General features: G+C 47.2%; 1 protein-coding gene across 1 annotated transcript in view; it reads right to left on the reverse strand.

Moving 5' to 3' along the window:
• CABCOCO1 (ciliary associated calcium binding coiled-coil 1) overlaps nt 1–17,550 on the reverse strand; it is a 166,397-nt gene extending 148,847 nt beyond the window's left edge. The window contains exon 1 of the mRNA XM_033942110.1: nt 17,286–17,550. Coding sequence (XP_033798001.1) covers nt 17,286–17,297 — 12 coding nt within the window. The 5' untranslated portion in view covers nt 17,298–17,550. The remainder of the gene's footprint in view (nt 1–17,285) is intronic.
• Nucleotides 17,551–24,479: the final 6,929 nt, after the last annotated feature.

Consider the following 24,479-nt stretch of genomic DNA (forward strand, 5'->3'; position numbering starts at 1 on the left):
TTTCAAACGTACGGACTTTAATGCAATGGGAAAGTACCTGAAGAAAGAGCTGTTAGAATGGGAGGACATAAGAGAAGTGGAAAGACAGTGGTCTAAGCTGAAAGGAGCGATAAAAATGGCTACGGACCTTTATGTGAAGAAAATCAATAAAAACAAGAGAAAAAGGAAGCCGATATGGTTCTCCAACCTAGTGGCTGAGAAAATAAAGGCGAAAGAGTTGGCGTTCATGAAATATAAAAAAAACTAAGAAGAGGAGAGCAGAAAGGACTACAGGGTGAAACTGAAAGAAGCCAAGAGAGAGATACGTTTGGCGAAGGCACAGGCGGAAGAACAAATGGCTAAAAATGTAAAAAAGGGAGATAAAATTTTTTTCAGATATATTAGTGAAAGGAGGAAGATAAAAAATAGAATTGCTAGGCTAAAAGATGCTGGGAACCAATATGTGGAGAGTGATGAGGAGAAAGCAAATGTGCTAAACAAATACTTCTGTTCTGTGTTCACAGAAGAAAATCCTGGAGAAGGACCGAGATTGTCGGGCAAAGTTACACGAGAAAATGGAGTAGATTCTGCGCCGTTCACGAAGGAGGGTGTTTATGAGCAACTTGAAAAACTGAAGGTGGACAAAGCGATGGGACCAGACGGGATCCATCCCAGAATACTAAGGGAGCTCAGAGAGGTTCGAGTCCTATTAAAGACTTGTTCAACAAATCTCTGGAGACGGGAGTGATTCCTGGGGATTGGAGGAGAGCGGATGTGGTCCCTATTCATAAAAGTGGTCACAGGGATGAAGCAGGAAACTACAGGCCGGTGAGCCTCACTTCAGTTGTTGGAAAAATAATGGAAGTGTTGCTGAAAGAAAGGATAGTGTACTTCCTTGAATCTAATGGGTTACAGGATCCAAGGCAACATGGCTTTACAAAAGGTAAATCGTGCCAAACGAACCTGATTGAATTTTTTGATTGGGTGACCAGAGAGCTGGATCGAGGACATATGCTAGATGTAATTTACTTGGATTTCAGCAAAGCCTTTGATACAGTTCCTCATAGGAGGCTGCTGAACAAACTTGAAGGGCTGAAGTTAGGACCCAAAGTGGTGAACTGGGTCAGAAACTGGCTGTCGGACAGACGCCAGAGGGTGGTGGTTAATGGAAGTCGCTCGAAGGAAGGAAAGGTGACTAGTGGAGTCCCTCAGGGTTCGGTGCTGGGGCCAATCCTTTTCATTATGTTTGTGAGTGACATTGCTGAAGGGTTAGAAGGAAAAGTGTGCCTTTTTGCAGATGATACCAAGATTTGTAACAGAGTAGACACCGAAGAGGGAGTGGAAAATATGAAAAAGGATCTGCAAAAGTTAGAGGAATGGTCTAATGCCTGGCAACTAAAATTCAATGCAAAGAAATGCAGAGTAATGCATTTGGGGATTAATAATAGGAAGGAACCGTATATGCTGGGAGGAGAGAAGCTGATATGCACGGACGGGGAGAGGGACCTTGGGGTTATAGTGTCCAAAAATCTAAAGGCGAAAAAACAGTGTGACAAGGCAGTGGCTGCTGCCAAAAGGATGCTGGGCTGTATAAAGAGAGGCGTAGTCAGTAGAAGGAAGAAGGTGTTGATGCCCCTGTACAGGTCATTGGTGAGGCCCCACTTGGAGTAAGTATTGTGTTCAGTTTTGGAAACCGTATCTGGCGAAAGACTTGAGATGGTCCAGAGGAGGGCGACGAAAATGATAGGAGGCTTGCACCAGAAAACATATGAGGAGAGACTGGAAGCCCTGAATATGTATACCCTAGAGGAAAGGAGAGACAAGGGAGATATGATTCAGACGTTCAAATACGTGAAGGGTATTAACGTAGAACAAAATCTTTTCCAGAGAAAGGAAAATGGTAAAACCAGAGGACATAATTTGAGGTTGAGGGGTGGTAGATTCAGGGGCAATGTTAGGAAAAGCACAGTTACTTACCGTAACAGGTGTTATCCAGGGACAGCAGGCATATATTCTCACATGTGGGTGACGTCATCTACGGAGCCCCGATGCGGAAGCATTTTCAAGCAAACTTGATTGAATATTTAAGTTTGCTCTGCTGCTCCACGCATGCGTGCCTTCCTGCTCCACTAGGGGGTGCATCCCTTCGTGGTCTCCAGTTCACTTAACTAGTCAAGAAGCCAACCTCGGGGAGGTGGGCGGGTTGTGAGAATATATGCCTGCTGTCCCTGGATAACACCTGTTACGGTAAGTAACTGTGCTTTATCCCAGGACAAGCAGGCATGATATTCTCACATGTGGGTGACCTCCAAGCTTACTGAAGAGGGATGGAGGGAAGTTGGCAATTTAAGCAAATAGATTTCGCAATACCGATTGGCCGAACCGGCCATTGCTTCTGGACAGGGAGTCCAGACAGTAGTGGGAGGTGAAGGTATGAACCGAAGACCACGTGGCAGCCTTGCAGATTTCCTCAATAGGTGTGGACCTGAGGAACGCTACGGAGGCTGCCATCGCTCGGACTTTGTGTCCCGTTACTCGACCATGCAGCGCGAGACCAGCCTGAGTGTAGCAAAAGGAGATGCAATCGGCCAACCAGTTGGACAAGGTGCGTTTGGAAACTGGGTGACCTAACCGGTTTGGGTCGAAGGACAAAAACAGTTGTGGGACTTTCCGGTGTGACTGAGTGCGTTGGAGGTAAAAGGCCAACGCTCTCTTGCAGTCAAGAGTGTGGAGCGCCACTTCTCCGGGGTGAGAGTGGGGCTTGGGGAAAAACACAGGTAAGACAATGGACTGATTGAGATGGAAATCAGACACTACTTTAGGTAAGAACTTTGGATGGGTGCGGAGTACCACCTTGTCGTGGTGGAATACCGTGAAGGGTGGGTCCGCTACCAGGGCTTGTAGCTCACTAACCCGCCGGGCGGACGTGAGCGCGAGTAGGAAAATTACCTTCCAAGTGAGGAATTTTGGATGGCATTTGTCTAGTGGCTCAAATGGAGGTTTCATTAGTTGAGCCAGAACCACGTTAAGGTCCCAAACCACCGGGGGAGGTTTGAGAGGGGGGTGGACGTTCAGCAGACCCTTCATGAAGCGAGTGACTAAGGGATGGAGCGAGAGGGCTTTCCCTTCCAGGGGCTGATGAAAGGCCGCAATCGCACTGAAGTGTACTCGAATGGAGTTGGTCTTTAGGCCGGAATGAGATAGTTGAAGTAGATAGTCAAGGACCAGGGGGACGGGGACCGACACCGGGTCCTGGCTGTGGGAGGAGCACCAGGTTGAGAATCTGGTCCACTTTTGGGAGTAGCAGGTTCTCGTCGAGGTTTTTCTAGAGGCCTCCAATATCTCCTTGACTGATTGAGACACGGGGAGAGCAGTCAGGGGGAGAGAAACCAAGCATTCAGATGAAGAGATTGAAGATTGGGATGTAACAGTGAACCCTGACCCTGTGACAGTAGAGAGGGAAACAGAGGCAGAGGCAGTGGATCTCTGACACTGAGTTGAAGTAGAAGGGAAAACCACGGCTGGCGTGGCCAGCGGGGGGCAATCAGGATCAGGGTGGCTTGTACTGTTTTCAGGTGGACAAGCGTCCGCAGTATCAGAAGAAACGGCGGGAACGCGTACAGGAACCTTCCCTCCCAGTCGAGGAGGAAGGCGTCGGCCTCGAGCCGGTCCGGAGAGTATATCCGGGAGCAGAAGAGAGGCAGCTTGTGGTTGTGAGGGGACGCGAACAGGTCTATTTGAGGTGTCCCCCACCGTTCGAACACCCCTCGTAGGGTCTGAGAGTGTAGTGACCACTCGTGTGGCTGGAGGAGGCGGCTGAGTCTGTCCGCCAGGCAGTTTTGTTCTCCTTGTATGTACACCGCTCGGAGGAAGGTGTTGTTGGAGATTGCCCATTTCCAGAGGCGCAGGGCTTCCCGACAAAGGGACCAAGATCCTGTCCCCCCTTGTTTGTTTACGTAGTACATCGCTACCTGGTTGTCAGTTCAGATGAGAACCACTCGGTCGTGGAGCAGATGTTGGAAGGCTACAGCTGCGAGATAGATGGCCCGAAGTTCTAGCACGTTGATGTGGCAGCGACGGTCTTGTGCTGACCACATTCCTTGGGTGCGTAAGCCGTCCAGATGGGCTCCCCAAGCGTACTCCGACGAGTCCGTGGTGAGTACCTTGCTGTGGGGTGGGGTGAGGAAGAGCAAACCTTTGGAAAGATTTGAAGAGTCGGCCCACCAGCGGAGCGATCGTTGCAATGAAGGAGTCACTGTCACGTGGCGTTCGATCGGGTCCCGGTCTTGACGCCATTGAGACGCTAGGGTCCATTGAGGGATTCTCAGATGGAGGCGGGCGAAGGGTGTGACATGGACGGTGGAGGCCATGTGGCCCAGGAGGGTCATCATCTGTCGAGCTGATACCGAGGTCAGCAGGGAGATCCTTTGGCTCAGACTTACTAACGCCTCCAGGCGTGGAGGGGGGAGGAAGGAACGGAGGCGAACCGTGTCCAGCGTGGCCCCGATGAACTGTAGGGACTGCGAGGGGCGTAGTTGAGATTTTGGGAAGTTTATTTCGAACCCCAGACTTTGTAGGTAGGTAATAGTCTGTTGGGTCGCTGAGATAACCCCTTCCCTGGACGGGGCTTTGATTAGCCAGTCGTCCAGGTAGGGGAATACCTGGAGGCCCTGGGAACGTAAGGTTGCTGCTACCACCACGAGGCACTTGGTGAAGACCCGAGGTGATGATGCTAGTCCGAAGGGGAGGACTCGGTATTGTAGGTGCCAGTCCCCTACCTGGAAACGCAAGAACTTGCGGTGAGCGGGGTGCACTGGGACATGTGTGTACGCCTCCTTGAGATCGAGGGAGCAGAGCCAGTCGCCCTCGTCGATCAGGGGGTAAAGTGTCGGTAGTGAGAGCATCCAAAATTTTTCCCTTACCAGGAATTTGTTGAGGCGTCTCAAGTCTAGTATTGGGCGTAGGTCTCCCGTTTTTTTCGGTACCAGGAAGTAACGGGAGTAGAAGCCCTTCCCCCGTTGGTCGGGGGGAACCTTCTCCACTGCTCTCAGGCGAAGGAGGTCTCGAGCTTCGGAGAGGAGTAGGGATAGCTGAGTCCGGTTGGGAGGGCAATTCCTTGGGGGGTTGTCCGGGGGAATGGCCCGAAAGTTGAGAGAGTACCCTGATGAGATCACGCCAAGGACCCATGCGTCCGACGTGACTTGTTCCCAGCGAGGGTAAAAGGCTTTGAGTCGACCCCCGATGGGAAGGAGGCCTGGGACTATGGCGGAAGGGGCCCGGCCCCTTCCGCGTGTCCCGTCAAAAGGACGGGGATGGTTTGGTGGTCGCAGGTGGTTGGGACTTGGTCATGGCCCTGTGGTGGGCTTGCGGACGCCTGGGTGGGGGCCGCGAGAAGACAGGGGTGGACTTTTGTGGGTAGCGGCACGGAGGGGCCCTATACGGCCTGGACGCTGGCGGTTTGGGCTTTTGCCGGACAAGGGAGGCAAACGAGCGTTCATGTTCGGAGAGGCGTTTTGTAGCCGCCTCGATAGTGTCATCGAACAATTCCTTTCCCACGCAGGGGAGGTTAGCCAAACGGTCCTGTAAGTTGGGATCCATGTCGACCAGGCGCAGCCAAGCTAGTCGGCGCATGGCGATAGCGAAGGCTGCTTCTCTGGAGGAGAGTTCGAAGCCATCGTAGGCCGCGTGGAATAGATGAAGGCGCAGGTTGGAGAGGGACTCTACAAGCTGGCCGAACGTTCCTTGCCGGGAGGCCGGTAGGTCAGTCTCAAAGGCTCTCAATAGCCCAATGAGGTGTTTGAGGTAGGATGTGAAGGTGAAAGTGTAGCTTTGCACCCTAGAGGCCATCATTGCGTTTTGGTATAGTCTCCTGCCGAACTTGTCCAGGGTTCGGCCTTCTCGGCCTGGGGGGACCGCTGCTGAGACCCGGGACGGGTGAGCCTTTTTCAAGGAGGATTCTACTAGCAGCGATTGGTGGGAGAGCTGTGGTTGCTCAAATCCCGGGTAAGGTACTGTGCGGTACTTGGCCTCCATTTTGGAGGGTACGGCCGTGACCATGTAGGGGGTCTCCAGGTTCCTGAAGAAGGCCTGTTGGAGTACCGGGTTAGGTGGTAAGCGAAGGGACTCTCTGGGCAGTGATGGCATATCCAGCTCCGCCAGGTACTCCTTAAGAGTATCTGGAGTCAGACAGGAGGTCTAAGTCCAATGCGTGGCCCATGTCTTGGACAAAGCGAGTGAAGGATGGGCGAGATGTTCCCGGCGCCCCGTGCGGGGTCGGGGAACGAGACCTTCGTCGGGTGGAGAAGGATGGGGAGGCTTCCCTCGAGTATCGAGGTTCATGCTCTGATCCATGCTCCGAGGCTGGGGAAGCACTGTGGGAGTGTTCCGGGGTTGTCGATCTTCGGCGTCTCGAGGAGCCCCTCGGAGACGATGCCGGAGTTAGGGGTACCGATCGATGTCGGATTGGTGACCTCGATCCGGACTCCCTCGGAGAATACGTCCGAGGGGGAGTTCGGAGGATGCGCGGTTTGGAGAGTGATAACTCAGCCACCCTTAGTGGTCCCGTACGAGGTGTGGGGGAACGGCCTCGTAGGGTTGGTGAACCTCGGGCCTTCTTGGAGGTACGGCGGTTCGAGGTTTCTGTCGTTTTAGCCCGACGTTTTGCCCCTCGGCGGTCTGCGGAGGGGGAACGTCTCGGGCGCCTCGGCGAGGAGTCCGAGGAGGATGGGATGCGGCGAGGATTGCGCACCTTTCCTCGAGGTTGTTCGGTGCGAGGCTCAGGCTGGTCTGGCACATTCGAGGTCGAGGCTGATTGAAACTGGGCCATTGCAGCGGACAGCTCCGACGTGATCATCGCTCAGAGTAGGTCCTGGAAGACGGGCACGGACAGCATCGAAGGCATGTCCACTGCCTTGGTGCACTCCACCGGGGGCGACCTCGTATTAGAGTATTCCCGTGTGGTGGAGGCACGGCCCGAAGGCTTGGAGGGCTTAGGCGGGGCTGTAAGCATGGGGCTTCCGCCATGCGTCGACGTTGTCCCCGAGGCTGGCTTCTTCGCTGTTACAGAACCTGAAGAGGGAAGAGGGGACTTACCCGGGGCCGAGGCTTTCTGTTGTCCCGAGGACTTCGGGGTCGAGTCTCTAGGCGATGCCGAGGTATCCGGGGCCGAGGTCAAGGCCGGGGCCGACCTCGAGGCCGAGGTGGGGGGTTGGTCCGGGGTGAAGAGGTCCGCCATGCGGGCTTTTCTTCGGCGGAGGGCCCGGTTCTGGAAATTAGCGCACTGGGGGCAGGAGTCGGTTGGATGAGCCGCCCCCAGACAGAGGATGCACCGGCGATGCGGATCTGTGAGAGAAAGAAGCCGCTCGCACCGGGTGCACTTTTTAAAGCCGGTCAAAGGCCGGGACATTAAATCGAAAGTAGCCGCGGCTCGATTAGCCACGCGGCCACGGGGACCCGGAAGCCTCCGGGTCGTTGAAAACGAAGCAGGAATCAAATAAAAAGGTAAAGAATTCGCGCACAGCGACTTAATCGTGAAAAAACAAGAAAAAATCGCGGTGCTAGAAGGCAGTTGGGGCAGAGCCTGAAAAACACGGCTTCTAGGCTCGCGGAAAATTTTGAACTGGAGACCACGAGGGGATGCACCCCCTAGTGGAGCAGGAAGGCACGCATGCGTGGAGCAGCAGAGCAAACTTAAATCTTCAATCAAGTTTGCTTGAAAATGCTTCCGCATCGGGGCTCCGTAGATGACGTCACCCACATGTGAGAATATCATGCCTGCTTGTCCTGGGATAATTCTACTTTACGGAGAGGGTAGTGGATGCCTGGAATGCGCTCCCGAGAGAGGTGGTGGAGAGTAAAACTGTGACTGAGTTCAAAGAAGCGTGGGATGAACACAGAAGATTTAGAATCAGAAAATAATATTAAATATTGAACTAGGCCAGTTACTGGGCAGACTTGCACGGTCTGTGTCGGTGTATGGCCGTTTGGTGAAGGATGGGCAGGGGAGGGCTTCAATGGCTGGGAGGGTGTAGATGGGCTGGAGTAAGTCTTAACAGAGATTTCGGCAGTTGGAACCCAAGCACAGTACCGGGTAAAGCTTTGGATTCTTGCCCAGAAATAGCTAAGAAGAAAAAAATTTAAAAAATAAAATAAAATTTAAATTGAATCAGGTTGGGCAGACTGGATGGACCATTCGGGTCTTTATCTGCCGTCATCTATTATGTTACTATGTTACAACTGTGGCATATGTCCCATTGTAGGTGAACAGGCACTTTGCTAGGCCCTGTGCCTGTAAACGTTACATTTAGTGCTGGAAAAAACACATGCAGTGGAGAGGTATGTTAAGTTGGCATATGCAGATCGTCGAGAATGAGAAAGCCTGTGTAGGTTGCTTGGAAATGGAAGGTGTGTCCTAGGAAACCTTGTGTTTACGTAACTATAGTTTAGAAAAGGAACTAAAGGAACTTAAAGCTAATCAGCTCCTTTGCTGAGAGAGGAAGAGGTCACTGACACAAAGAAATGCAACTTGTCACCCACGGAAACAGAACGCTGTTCCACGTAGTCAAGGTCACTGCAGTGCACGCATAGTTTTGAGCAGTAATACCAAGCAGATGTTTGTTACTAGCCTTTTTTCCCCCTTATAATCTCTACACCTTGCACTTTTTGGTTTGATGTGTTGTATTGGCCCAATGATTTGTGTGGGCTTTGACATTCACCATGCTAGTCATTACACTGATCTATTACTTCTACAACAAAGGTTAATACTCCTTCACTGGCAACCAGAACCATTGTTTTAATGGGTAGCATTGCAATGTCAGGCCTTGCACTCAGACCTCTGACCAATAGGTCTCACTGTATCAAAACTACAGACTATCATGACTGTTGTAAGGGGATACCTTATGCAGATTATGTATGTACAGTCAGCAGAAGCTTTGTAATGCAATGCCATGAACTATCATTTGTAAAATTGTTACCATTTCTTATGGCACATTTCCTGCAATTTGCATGTTATGTACATAGCTACAAATATATGTGTCTGCAAACATATGCTACCACCATCCTGCCTGGTTAAATCACGTCTGACAATCTAAGTGGCATATTCAGCATTATTTAATTGAACAGTGCTGCTAAATTATCACCACACACTGCCCTCTTGCACTATCCAGTTAGTGCCGGAGTGGTCCATGGGCAGAGCCATATTCATGCTGCTAATCAGTTAGGTAAGTAACCAAAGTAAGGATAGCATAAAAAAAGGTGTCCTAACTTTGGCCGCAAAACTAACCAGCCACTGGTCTGAAATTTTGGCCAGTTTCTGATTAGCTTCAGGGTTGCAGCGCTAGCATTTTCTTGTTGCCTCCTCTCTCCCACCATCTCAGCATCTAGTGTAAAATGGTTGCCGTGTCTCTAGTGAAACCTTGAGCAACATTAGCCCTGACAGTGCTCAAAAAGATCAAAAATCAAAATCTGTCACCGAGGACAGGATCCTTAACTATTTTTTGTTACACTATTCCAACATATACATCAAATGTCTTAGAGATAGCAGACTATAAAGATACTACTTCTTAGGAAGGAACAGCAAGCCCGAATGCACTGAAGCTAAGTTGGATAATATATAAAGACAATAACAAGCAAGCCAAAATGTTAAATGGAAAAAAAAAAATGGCAAAGGGCCCTGTACAAGCAGCTGTGGGAACAAAGTCATATGAAGCTCTCACTAATAGGCAGTCAAGATATAGCCAACTTTAAAATTATGGTACGCAGGTGCTCTAACCTCCTCTCATGACTTTCAACATAACCTCTATGCTGACGACTCACAGATCTCTCTCTCTACACCTGAAATCTCTACAGACAGTCAGGCCCGAGTCTCAGTCTACCTGTCTAACATCACCACCTAGATGACTCACCGCCATCTAAAACTAAACATGGCCAAGACTAGGCTCCTTATCTTTCCTCCTAAAACCACTTATCCTCTCCCTCATTCTCTATTTCTATAGACAACACCCTCATCCTCTCTGTCCTGTCAGCTCGCAACCTCAGGGTGATCTTTGACTCATTCCTCTTCTTCTCTTCTCAAATTCAACAGCCCGCCAAAATCTTCCATTTCTTTTTCTACAACATCACTAAAATCCAACCCTTCCTTTCTGAGGGCACTGCTAAGACCCTCATCATCTCTCGCCTAGACTACTGCAACCTGCTTCTCACTGGCCTTCCACTAAACCATCTCTCTCCTTTTCAATCTGTCCAGAACTTGGTTGTACACCTCATATTCCACCAGTACCGCTATGAACACACTACCCCTCTCCTCAAGTTACTTCATTGGCTCCCTATCCATTTCCACACACTTACAAGTGTATTTACTCTGCTGCTCCTCAGTATCTCTCCTCTCTCCCTGTACTCCTCCCCGAGAACTCCGCTCACTAGGTATCTCTTATCTGTACCTTTCTCCTTTAAGGCCAACTCCAGACTCCACCCCTTCTACTTTGCTGCACTGTATACTTAGAACAAACTGCCTGACTCGGTACATCAAGCTCTGACACTGGCAGTATTCAAATCCATGCTCAAAGCCAACTTCTTTGAAGCTACTCCAAACCATCTGCTAACAACGCTCTGTAATTCCTCATCTGATCACTGTGTATAGATGCACATTTTTATCCAGTTGTCTGTCATAACTAGATTGTAAGCTCTTTCAAGCAGGGATTGTCTATTCCATATATGCCTGGTAGCACTATAGAAATTCTAACAGCAGTTCTAACAATTAAAGAAGTCCATCTCTTATTAAACAATGCACCTATGCACGAAGCACAAAGCACTAACCAAGATTTTCATAAAACCACAGATTGTATCAATTTACAAAAATAGAAATAATGAAATGTAGAATATGATACCAAAAAAGGGCCATATAAAAAGTTCATTTAATATGCAAGTCTTCTTTCTATTGCTAAAAAAGAGACCCTACTTGATCTTTATCTTTCACTTCTTTGCAACTTAGAATCCTGTTTGCTTTCTTGAATTCTGTTACTGTTTTTGCCCCCTCTGCTCCATTATGAGAGGGTTTTCCATGTATCCAAAACAAGTTACTTCTTAGGCTTCCTCTTTAAGCAAAAGGTCACTCTAAGACAGGGGTTGGCAACTCCGGTCCTCGAGGGCCGGAATCCAGTCGGGTTTTCAGGATTTCCCCAATGAATATGCATTGAAAGCAGTGCATGCAAATAGATCTCATGCATATTCATTGGGGAAATCCTGAAAACCCGATTGGATTCCAGTCCTCGAGGACCGGAGTTGCCCACCCCTGCTCAGAGGGAGACAAAGTAGTAGCATCATGAAATATTCCTCCATGGAAAGGATGGTGAATGCATTAGATGGTGGAAACAGACAGAATAATAATAACAACTTTACTTTTGTATACCACAAGCAGTTCAGAGCGGTAAGTCAAGGAAGTATGGGAGGCATGCCTGGTTACAAAGGAGAAGGAGAAAGAACGCCAAAAAATCAAGAACTAGGAATGAAATTCAGTATATTTATTGAACTTTAAAGTAATTAAGAACAGAAACAAAATAACAGTGGCCAACTAGATCACAAGTACCAGGTAAGAAAATTCTATGCTCCTACCCCCATGAATTAGCAGTAGCTTTCCCTGTACTGACTTGAATAACGGTTTATGGAATTTTGCTTCCAGGAATTTGTCTAAATCTTTTTTTAACCCAGTTATACTAACTTATCGCTTCTGATAACCTAAGTGGCAATATTCAGCATTATTTAACTGGACAGCGATGCAAAATTATCACCACACACTACACCTGCACTATCCAGTTAATGCCAGAGTAGCAACAAGTTCCAGAACTTAACTGTAATCCACATAGAATTGTAGGATATACGGGAACTCACAGCAGTAATTTCCTATTGGCGATCTGCACGGGGCAGGAGCGTAGAAAGATCGCTCATGCCCCGAAAGCCTGCTAGACTACCAGGTAAGGCCGGGAGCTGGAGGGAAGGCAGGAGGGAGGCGGGGGTGGGTCAGAGCCGGACAAGAAGTTATTCGCAATTTTTCTCCATTCGCGGTCCAGCTCTGCCCCTATCCCCCGCGAATACCGAGGGAGAAGTGTACCTGGAAGATGTTTATGATCTGAGTCTGCAATGAAACAATCTATTGAAAAATAGAGGAAAGTGAAATATGTGGCCACTTTGTCATCTGTTGCTGGTCCACGATTATGAAATGCCTTGCTGGGTACTCTTTACTCCTGGCAGAATTCTGCATGGCTGCACAATGCAGAATTTGCGCAGCATTGTACAGTTATGCAGAATTCCCCCTTCCCATGCAGAATCTTGGATGGTGTTAGCTATCGGACCACGGTACTGGTAGCAATTCCCGCACTGCCTGCTGCTAACCTGGAAGTCTCTTTGTGACGATGGGAGGCTTCTGGGTTAGCAAAAGGCAATGTGTGAGAATCACTGCCGATTCCCTAGTAAGGCTTGCTTCATTTTGTTGTGGTAAGTACAGGGGAGGGGGAGATAGGAAGGAAAGATGGAGGGGAGAAAGGGAGAAATGGTGCATGGAGGGGTATAGAGAGGTTTCACCTAGAACACAAGGCAGGGGGAGAAAGAGAGATAGTGGAACAGTGGGAAAGAAACAGAAATGTTGATATGGCTGTGTGGAGAGAGTTATTGGACATGGGAGTGGATGAGAGGGAGAGAAAGATACACAGGAGGTGGAAGGGGAAGAGGGGGAGATATTAGATCCAGGAGCAGAATAGAGTGATGGAGGCACACCACCCCCCCATCCATTAGATCTCTAGACAGTCTTTGAAACTTCAGGAAAGCTGTGAAAACCTTCCTCTTTACAAACCCAGCTCCTTAATGACCCATGTCCACATCCCCGACGGATGGATCACAAAGACACCACCAAATACACTAAACGGAATCTCACTAAAACTCACTTGCCACCGCAAATATAACCATAGTTAGTACCACATTCTCAAACAATCAAAGATGCCCCCCACCTGCTAAGAAAAGCTACTTTACCTCCATGTTACATCTACACTGAAAACCCTATATCCACTAAGTCTATATTTTAAGTCTGTATATTATGTCCACACGGTAAATGCTGAAATCTAAACTCTTTTGTCCATACTGTAAACTCTGTATGTCTATACTGTAAATGCTGTAAAGTCTGTATTTCTCCTACCCATACTATGAATGTACTCTTGTAACCCGTTCTGGGCTCCTTTGGGAGGACAGGCTAAATAAATGACTAAATAAATAAAGATGTCTGGCAATGGGAGTGAGAGAAAAGAGTGGGAGAAATGCTGGACCATGGGGGAGAGTGCAGGAGGGAAGAGAGAAGAAAGAGGAAGATGGTCTACGAAAGTAAGGAAGAAAAGAAGAGGAAGCAGATGCTGGGCTATAAGGGTGGAAGACGCTGAGAATAATAGAACCCTGAGGGGGAGAAAAGGGTGGCAAGGAAACAGATGAGAGGATAGAAATACAGAGGGCAGAAATATGGTAATGGAGGGTATGTTGAAGATGAAAGGGAATAAATAGTGTGCTGAGGAAGGAATGAAATAGAGAATGGGAGAAAATGCAGATAATTTGATAGGTAGCTGAAAAGTGAAAAAGAGGAGAAGGGTAAGAAAGAGGCAGAAAAGAGCTAAAAAGGAATGATCAATATGTCTGAAGCAGATGTAGTGAGGGAACAGACAGGAGAGAGTAGAAAAGAGAAATGGATAGTAGCCGCTTGAAGAAGAATTAGCAGACGACAGGAAAGCAGAAAAGAGAAGCTAGAACCAATATGATGAAGAAATAAAACATCCAGACAACAAACCCTCCCCCCTTACAAAACCGCAGAAGTGTTTTGTAGCACAACGTCAGAGGGAAGGCTTCCAGATGTTGCACGGGACGTGCTAGAGGAGCTGCCACCCACAGCTTTGTGCACTGCAGCACTCAGGGAGCCAGCCTAAAGACACTGCGTTAATCGAACCGTGGATTGGCCCGAAGATAACACTGGGGGACAGGCCAGAAGGCAAGGCACAACATGGAGAGAGAGAGATAACAACAGTAGAGGGAATGCTTTTATTTTTTTATTTAGTGTTTGATTTACATCTGCTGTCTGTTCAGGAAGAAATGCATTTGTTTCTTTTCCTCTGGGGTTGTACAGCTTGCAGAGTCTTGCATCTTAAGGTTTGTTTGTAAATATTAGTACTTTTAGTTTTTGGTCCTGCATTTGCATGGGGTTATCTTTTTTTTGGTAGGAATGAATGTTGAAAAGCATACAGTGTGCTTTGTGTATTTTAATTTTGTGGTTAACCATTATGTGTTGTTAATACGATTATATTGCGTGTGTATATAAAAAATGAATGGAAAAAATGGTGTTAAAATTAGTACTATTATGGGGGCGAAGATTGGGTGGAGATGGGCACAATTTAGCCCAGTATTCTTCAACTGCCGGTTCACGGACTGGTGCTGGTCCACAAAATAATTATTTTATTTCCGCTGGTCCTTAGGTGTCAAAAGGTTGAAGAACACTGATTTAGATCATACATCCAAACAGACAGACTGGAATCATTGCCATAACACTTTTTCATCTCATGTTATAAAAGCACTAAAACCCAACTTATTTTGGCTAATCTGCCATTTTTACAAGACAATGACTGCTGCTGCTGCTATTTTAGGAGGCCTCGGAGCGGAGGAATGTCAGGTCTCACTGGGGTGGGGATTGCTGAATCGCCGAGTCCGATTTTTTCGGTATGTACTCATCTTCCCCTCCTACTGCTGATGGTGGGCAGCAGCCCAAAAATAGTAGAAGCCTGGATTTTTTTTTTAAACTAGGGTTAGAGTCAGGGAATATCAGGGACATTCGAGGGGGGGGGCTGCAGGGTCGATCTTAACTAGGGCTTATTTTTGGGATAGGGCTTATATTAGGAGTATCTTTAAAAATCATGCTAGGGCTTATTTTCGGGGTAGGTCTTATTTTTGGAGAAACACGGTAATACCTTTTTCAGTTATAGGTCAAGGTGAGTAAAATTAAGCACGCTTAAAATATAGGCTTAGCACACTTCAATGTGGGACTTCCCCCAAATGTTGTCTATATTTAAGGTGCAGTTCTCTCCTACATGAAACTCAATCCGGTTTTAGACCTTTATTCAGTATGGAGACAGTAATTGCGGCTATTTTAGATAATTTGCGTCTATTGTTTAGCAAGGGCCTCAATGCTCTGATCATGCAATTTGACATGAGCTCTGCCTTTGACCTAGTCGACCATGGGAAAATGCTACAATGCTTAGACGCTATTGGTATCAGAGATGATGTGTTGAACTGGTTTTGTGGCTTCCTTGTGTCCCGTACCTATCAGGTACAGTTCAATTATGATCTCTCCGATACCTGGAGCAATCCATCCAGTGTGCCGCAGGGGTCACCGCTGTCCCCACTGCTCTTCAATGTCTACATGTCCTCACTGGACGCGCAATTAACCAAGCTGGGGATAAAATTATTCAGTTACGCAGATGACTTTACGATCATCATCCCATTTGCTAACTCTATCTCGGAAACCATTCCCAAGGCTTCAGAAGCTATAAATTTGATGGAGCAATGGATGACTGACTTCAAGCTCAAACTTAATTCAGAAAAAATGAAATTCTTTGTTGCTTTGCCACATCCGCTTGACAACAAAAAACCATTATATATCAATAAACTTAGTTATCCTATTCAGTTTACCATGAAGATACTGGGTGTAACTCTGGATCAATGCCTAACCATGAAACACCAGATGGACTCTTTAATCAGGAAGGGTTTTTTCACTCTCTGGAAACTTAGATCCATCAAATCATATTTCAGAATCCTGGTACAATCCTTCGTACTAAGCCAACTTGATTACTGTAACATCGCCTATTTAGCAATCTCCCAAAAGAATATGTGACGTTTACAATTAATGCAAAATGCAGCGGTCAGACTAATCTTCGGGCTAAAGAAATTTGATCACGTGACACCTTACTACCGGCAGTTGCACTGGCTACCAATGGAAGCATGCGAAAAGTTTAAGTTCGCCTGCTTTTGCTTTAAAGTACTATACGGACTAGCCCCTAAATACATAACTGACCTTTTCTCCTTCTCAGCCAACAGACACAAGAGAAGCTCACATACGAACTTCGTTTCCCCCGCATTTAAAGGATGTAAACTGAAAAAACACCATGAACACCTTCTCTCACATCAGGCAGCATTATGGGGTAAAGATCTAGAACATTACTCTCGCCCACTACTTACAAGGAATTCAGAAAGCGCCTAAAAACTTATTTGTTCCTAAAGTATCTAGACAACTGACCCATTCATCTTTCTCCTTAACGGTTCTTTTGTTCTATTACCACTTTCTTTTCTTCCCTCTTTCAAATTCAATCAATTTGTACCTCTTTTAGTCTCTTCACGGTACTGCGGTATATAAACTATTATTAGTAGTAGTATTGTACATGGGACTTACAAAAAGTTAACTCATGAGCACTAAGGGCACCTTTTATAAAACTGCACCAGTGAGTCACATGCAGCAAATGCGAGAAAGCCTATGTGCTTCATGGCATTTGCAGGGCAGGAATCGCTAGCACAGCTTTTAAAAGGAGAAAGGGCCCCCTTTTACAGAAACAGGGTGGCAAGTCCCAGCGTGGTAAACGCAACCCAGCTCATAGGAATTAAATAGGCTGCGTCACATTTGCCAGCTGGGAATTGCTACCCTGGCTTTGAAAAAGGGGGTCCTAAGTGCATTATCCAGTTAGCATGCGCAATTCAGAACGCATTAGCTGGATAATATTGGAACACCCATTCCATACTTCTCCCAAACAACAAAGACACATGATTCGCACACAAACAGGCAAATTACTGTAAAATACTTTTACATGTTTTGTGGTAACCATTTTTTTGTGCAATAACACCTTCATAACAGAGTCAGGAGGCAGTGAAATTTTAAAAATGTATCCAGAAGATCCGGTAAACCCATGTTTTACCTTTTGCCCGGGTTAAGGCTCAACGCCCTTTAGTAAAAAGAGACCCCCCCTAAATTTTTCTCCGAAGCAATGGAGGGTCAGAAACAGCCACATTTAAAGTGGACTTCTCTGGGTCCGAGTCCACTTCTTTAACCATTAGGCTACTCTTTCATGCAAAGTAAAGTTTCAGCCCACCTAAGCTTCACTTCCCAGCTCTCAAAGGCAGAGAGATACGCATTTGACTGTCCCCACATGGCGAGCAGCCCTCTTTCCAAACACATTCGCAGACGGGGCCCCGTTCCCTCCCCTCCTGCCCTGCCATAGTTTACTCCAGCATCTCTATCTTACCTGAAAACTCATGTCTAAAGTCACCCACCACCGGCTTCTTTCTCCAAAGCCCTGCCTCCTCTGACGAAACTTCTCTCCTTCAGGTGCATTCCGCTCTGCCAGGGAACAGGAAATTGCGTCACAGAGGGGCGGGACGCCGGAGAAGCGAAGCAGGTGCGTCAGAGGAGGGCGGGACGTCGGTAAGGGCAAACTATTGAGCTTTGACGCGAGGTCTTCTCAAAATTCGCTTGGGAAAGGTGGAACGCGGGGCGGCGGGAGGCTGAGAATCAGGGGTTGATGCTGGACAGGGACTGGAGTTTGGGTTTTATAGAGGGGGAGGGACAGGGGCGGGGAGTTAAGAGAATGAGGGAGAGATAGATGCTGGTCTGGGACTCGGTACATGGGCTCGACAAGAAAGGAATTTTTGTCGGAGGGAGTAGGGTCGCGTTTGTCCGTTGAGTGCTTCTTCCGGTTTGCCTCTAGCTGCACTTAACCTAATTCCCTGGGTTAGGATTGCCCGGGAGCTGTCTAGAGGAAGGGCGCAGGAAACCTTTAAGGAGAGAGGTCCCAAGCGTTAGGCGGGGCTGGTCTTGGGCACTGGCAACAGGAGTGGCTGCACAGAGCCCCATGTCCCATTGCGGAAGAGGATGCGGTCCAGGTCACATAGTCATGTTTGTTGGACCTAGGGGCAGTGGAGCCGGTTTCCCTCCTGGAGAACAGGCAGTGCAAGTCTTCCATTTACTTCATGGTGTCAGGGCTTTTCCTGCCCCATTCTAGATCCTAAGGGAGTCAACATGGCTCTACAGGTCTCTCATTTTTGCATGGAGTCCCTGCAGTTTGTCATCATAATGGTTAAGAAAGACAACTTTCTAACATCCTTGAACCTTGCCAAGCCTTGCCTGCATATTCCCATTCCAGAATTGCATAAGAACTTAAGAATTGCTATTTTGGGACAGACTAGGGTTACCTTATTTGTCATGCCAAAAAAGAGGACACCTGACCCCATCCCTGTCCCCACCCCCACCCATGCTCCACCCCCACTACAGTGTCCTGCCCCACCCCTGCATCCAACTAGACTGGCCCCCAACTTGCCCCCCCCCCCCGTACAACTGCTCTCTTTCTCCAGCCCCTCCACCTGGGCCACCCTGGAATCAGGTCTCCCCTGTCCCCACATACCTCCTCTGGCGCTGCAATTTCAAAACTTTGGGCATATGGCAGCGTTAGCGACAAGATCCTGCTACTGTCTGCCTGCTTGGGAAGCCTTCACTTTGCAGTACTTCCTGTTCCTGCATAAGGCTTCTCTTTTAGGGAATTATCCAAGCCTTTCTTAAACCCTGCTAAAGTAACCACTTCCACTACATTCTCTGGCAACAAATTCCAGAGTTTAGTTACCTATTAAGTGAATAAATATTTTCTCCGGTTTGTTTAAAATCTGTTCGGCTATTCAGTTGATTTTTAACTTGAAAAAAATTTGATCATGTAACTAAATTCAATCAGAAGCTACATTGGCTCCCAGTTGAGGCAAGAATATTATTCAAGTTAGGTTGTACCAATTACAAGACATTGTTTGGCCTTATACCTGATTATATTATTGATCACTTTAAATTTACTGACAGAGAACATTTTTCTCAGCATTTTAGATTATTTACATTTCCTACTGTAAAAGGTTGTATATACAAAAGATTTTCCCATAGAATTTTATCTTTTCAAGCTGGATCATGGGACTTACCCTTTTCTGTCCTGATAAACTCCAACTCCTATCTTTCCTTTAGATAAATGCTAAAGTCCTACTTATTTAAAAATTCTTCTGAATGTGATTATAATACACTGTGCTTGTACAGTCTCTTGATTGTTGTTAACCGCGTTGAACTGAGGTTACTGCGGTATAAGTGACATTGCATGTCCCCTAGTTCTAGTATTTTTGGAAAAAGCAAACAAGTGATTCACATCTACTCATTCCACTCAATATTTTATAGACCTCTGTCATATCTCCCCTAAGCCATTTCTTCTCCAGGATGAAGAGCCCTAGCTGCTTTAGCCTTTCCTCATAGGGAAGTTGTCCCATCCCTTTTATCATATTCATTGCCCTTCTCTCTACCTTTTCTAATTCCACTATATCTTTTTTGAGATGTAGCAATCAGAACTGCATATAGTATTTGAGATGTGGCTGCACCAGGGCTGTGGAGTTGGAGTTGAGGTATCTGAGACAATTTTGGGTACCTGAAGTCAGAGTCGTAGGTACCAGAAACTGAGGCGTCAGAGTCCAAGGATTTATCTACCGACTTCACAGCCCTGGGCTGCACCATGGAGCGATGCAAAGGCATGTTAACATTTTATTCTTTGTTTTCCGTTCCTTTATGATAATACACAAGCTTTTCATCTGGTTCTGTGTGTTGGGCAGCTGCTTTCAATTCAGAGCAGTGCTCTTTGAGCTGGCCATGGTGCTTTGAACCTTCTTCAAGGTCATGGATGTGGTGCTAGTAGCCTTTTTCTTTTGTAGACAATGGGTTTGGGTCCACCCCTATCTGGACAACTGTTTCATCTAAGCAAAGTCAGAACAGGAGTCCAAGAAGATGATGGACAATTACCTACTGAAAAAGGAGATAGAGGGGTATAGATAGAGGATTACTGCACAGGTCCTGGACCTGTTGGGCCACCGCGATGGGCCTGCTGGGCATGATGGACCTCAGGTCTGACCCAGCAGAGGCATTGCTTATGTTCTTATGATGGCTTTAGTCATTGCACTGCTGGACCATCTCAGAGGGATGGTGACTTATACCAGTACCTAGTTGAATTTTTCCAAGATGATGGAGTACTTGGGAATTCATATCAACACACACAAAGGCATGGTCTTCCTCTCAGAAAGGATCTGCAAGCTTCAGGCCCAGAACATCAATTTCTCTGCACAATCAGTTTCTAGAGTTTGGTATTACCTGCAGCTTCTGGGATCAATAGTAGAGATCAGTAGGGACCATAGATAGAAGTGTTGCTTAGAGCCAGGGAGTACATGAGACTGTGGTAAAGAGTCTTACTCTCCAGGTGGGTTCCTTATTCCCAGGATGTCAAAGTGCCTGCCGCTCTCCCCAACCTTACTGGAGGTATTGGCCTGGTGGGACAATTCAGCTTATCTGGCTTGGAGAGGGTGGGTTCTTTTGAACCTGTCCCACCTCAGGATAGTGTTCACAACAAATGTCAGCCTATTGGACTGCGAGGGCAAGGTAATGTAGTCCAAGTAGTCTTTGAGGGAGGTACTTTGGCCTATCAGATGCCAGCTTACCATGGTGATTAAAAAATCAGACCTGGTACCTAGGTTTTTTTTAGTGTGAGACAGAACATATGAGTAGCAGTGTCAAGGTTGTGTAAAGTGTGCAGCGTGGCTCTGTTGCCTTTCCTCTTTCTCCTTGTAGTCACGTACCTAGCTATTCCATGCTCTATCCCCCCTCCACCACCTCGTACTTGCTTCTCTCAACACCTCCCCACCACCACCATCTTTCCATCTTACCCTCTTTCATCTCCTTTCTTCCTGGTGTTTTTTTGGCAGAAGTGGAAGAAGAGTAGTTACATGAGGAGAAGCATGCTTTGCTCTTCCAGGAGGCTCTGCCTGCTGAATTTGAACCACATGGGACATCATAAAACCCCATGGTTCCAATTCAGCAATCAGAGTCTATTCGGCTAGACAAACAGCTGTGATTTCTTCTTCCATTTCTGCTTAAAAAGTGCTGAGAAGATGGAAGAGTGCTGTGGGAGGTGTTTATTTAGACTTTTTATAGCACCTCTATATAAAAATAAAAAGAACAAGAACTCCATAAAATTAGAGTGGAGGAATGGCCTAGTGGTTAGAATCCTTCCTCAGCACCCTGAGGTTATGAGTAGAGAATGCAAACAAACAAGCCAAAGAGAATTGACCCCAAGAATCCACAGAGAAGAAAATCTAAGAGAAATCAAAAAAGCACTGTTGAACGACGATGATCCTGAAATGGACTTTAATTAAAGACACAAAGTTCCAAATGCACATCAAAACATTCCACAAAAAGATAAAATAATCCACATAAAAACCTATAGGACCTAGTCCGCTGGTGTCTCAGGATCCAACATGGGCTGCGTTTCGACAAAATGTCTTCTTCAGGGGTCCCTAAATGTCCTAAGATAATAGATACGTGGAAAAACTGGTATGTGGAGAAAGAGGCGCCTCTTTCTCCACATACCAATTTTTCCACGTATCTATTACCATAGGATGGATGTTTTCGTCAAGTGGGGGGCCTAAAGAAATTCTGGAGGAAATTACCTCGGTGAAGGCAGGTCAGAGAGCCCTTCAACCTCTCTCGAGGAAGTCATCTTCTCCCCGGAAGAACGCAGAACGCCGGCGCAGCCACTCCCCTGCCCAGTGTTAGAAGGGAGTGTAGTAGCCGCATCCATAAGCTGTGCAGAGGAGGAAGAAGAACGGGCAGTACGGAGTAGTGCTGCCTGATTTCCAATTCGAATCGATTCACCGATTCACTTTGGGTGAATCGATTCGAATCGATGTGTATTTTTTAAAAATTGGCCTCTCCAATTCGGGGCACAACCCTCCTCCTTGTGCCCGGCTGTCATCACGGTCACAAATCCTGCTGTCGCCGCTGCCGCCACTCAAAACATTTTTTTTTTTAAACCCTCTCATCGGCTTGTGGTTTCCCCGGCTTGACTCAGCACAACCTGAAGTTCTGTCGTCCCACAGGGGTCAGTACGGGGACCGCTGCTGTTCAACATATTCATTAATGACCTGGAATCAGGGACGAAGTGCAAGGTTATAAAATTCGTGGACGACACAAAACTGTCCAGTAGGGTTAGAACTGTTGAGGAATGTAAAGAACTACAAAGGGACCTGAACAAACTGAGTGAGTGGGCAAATAAATGGCAGATGAGCTTCAATGTAGAGAAATGTAAAGTCTTGCACATAGGGAAAGGGAACCCGATGTATAACTATATGATGGGAGGGATGGTACTGGGGAAAGGCAACCTAGCAAAGGACTTGGGGGTTTTGGTGGATAAAACAATGAAGCCAGCAGCACAATGCGCAGTGGCCTCAAAGAAAGCGAACAGAATGTTGGGCATTATCAAAAAAGGTATCACTACCAGAACGAAGGAAGTTATACTGCCACTGTATCGGGCAATGGTGCGCCCACATCTGGAGTACTGCGTCCAATACTGGTCGCCATACCTTAAGAAGGATATGGCGATGCTTGAGAGGGTCCAGAAAAGAGCAACAAAGATGATAAAAGGCATGGAAAACCTTTCATATGCTGGAAAAGCAGAGACTTAGAGGGGACATGATAGAGACTTATAAGATCATGAAAGGCATAGAGAAGGTGGAGACGGACAGATTCTTCAGACTAGCAGGGAAAACAAAAAAATTGAAAGGAGACAGATTCAGAACAAATGCTAGGAAGTTCTTCACTCAGAGGGTGGTGGACACCTGGAATGTGCTTCCAGAAGAGGTGGTAGGACAAAAAGGGTTTGGATGATTTCCTGAAGGAAAAGGGGATTGAAGGGTATAGACGGAGGGTTACTATACAGAATATTAAACGATTAGGGAATAAAAGATTTAGGTAAAAGATCACTTACATGGACCTGGTGGGCCGCCGTGGGAGTGGACTGCTGGGCACGATGGACGCCTGGTCTGACCCGGCAGAGGCAATGCTTATGGTCTTATGTTCTGTGTCTGACTCTGGCCAAAGAAAAAAAAGCCCCAAAAACCAGGCGATTTTTCAAACCCTCCCAGTAACACTATCCTGGATTAGCAGCTGCACCGCTCTCCTCTGTAGTTTTAGCGGGTCAATTCCCTTCTGCAGCCTCAGGGCCTCTAATAGGCCGTCCTGCCTCCGATGATGCAACTTCCTTCTTCCTCGGAGGCGGGACGGCCTATCAGAGGCCCTGAGGCTACAGAAGGGAATTGACCCGCTAAAGCTACGGAGGAGAGAGCAGTGCAGCTGCTAATCCAGGATAATGTTACTGGGAGGGTTTGAAAAATCGCCTGTTTTTTTGGGCTTTTTTTTCTTTTTTACTTTCTTTGGCCGGAGTCAGACACAGAACTTCAGGCTGTGCCGAGTCAAGCCGGGAAATGCACAAGCCGGTGAGAGCCTGTTGATTGGGAGAGGGGCATGGTGCCGATGGACCTGGGAGACAAGAGGGAGGGGTACTGATAGGAGGAGAGGAGGGAGTGGTGCTGCTATTCCTGGGAGGTGAGTGGGTAAGGTACTGCTTCTAGTCAGAGGGGAGGGGAAGGGAGAGGAGCCCTGCTAGTCAGAGAGGAGAGATGCTGCTTGCCCTGGGGGTAGAAAGGAGAGGTGCTGCAGCTAGTTGGTGGGGGAAATGGAAGTAGAGAGGAGGGGAGGGAGAGGTACTGTTGGAGCTGAGTGGTGGAGGGAGGTGAGAGGGAGAGGTGCTGCTGGATTGGGAACACCTTGAGAGTGCTGCTGGACTTAAAATGGAAGAGAGAAAGCTGCAGCAGGACTGAGGGGAGAGCAGTGGAGGAGGAGAGTGGAAGGGGGAAGAACAGTGGAGGAGGAGAGTGAGAGGGGAAGGGGGGAAGAGAAATGCTCGGACTGTGATTTCAGCTCCAGCTGGGAGGTGTTATCTCATGCTCCCTACAGTCCAGACATGAGTCCACCAGACATTGACCTTTTTCCAAAGTTGAAACAATCTATGCATGGACATCATTTTGCTTCTCTGGAAGAGCTTTCTTCCACCGTTACCCGAGCCATTTGGCAACTGAACCAAAACGGTGTCTTGGATGGAATAATGAAGCTTCTCGGACGTTGGGACGTGGTCATTGCAAAGCAGGGTACTGTATTGAAGGATTGTAAAGAAATACTTGAAAAAATAAATAAAACATAAATTAAAAAAAAAAAATAGTGTGCATTATTTATGATATGACCATCATATTTTATTATTTTTCTCACTGTTGTCACTCTTATTTATTTATTTTTGCTGAGGTTGACTTCCTGAATAGAGAATGACATGGTGGCAAAATTTATCACCGTCCCCGTCCCCGCGGATTACCACGGTAAACCATCTTCATGTCATTCTTTATGGAGAGAGGGAAGAATCAGTGTATGAATGGCCACAACCACTGACCCACAAGCTTTGCTTTGAAGAATGCTGGTGTAGAAGGACAGAGAATGAAATAGACACTAGAAAATGACATGGGTTTATTTCCCGCGGTTATCCGCGGGGACG

This window comes from Geotrypetes seraphini, chromosome 4 (assembly GCF_902459505.1).
Source record: "Geotrypetes seraphini chromosome 4, aGeoSer1.1, whole genome shotgun sequence".
NCBI classification, from domain to species: Eukaryota; Metazoa; Chordata; class Amphibia; order Gymnophiona; family Dermophiidae; genus Geotrypetes; species Geotrypetes seraphini.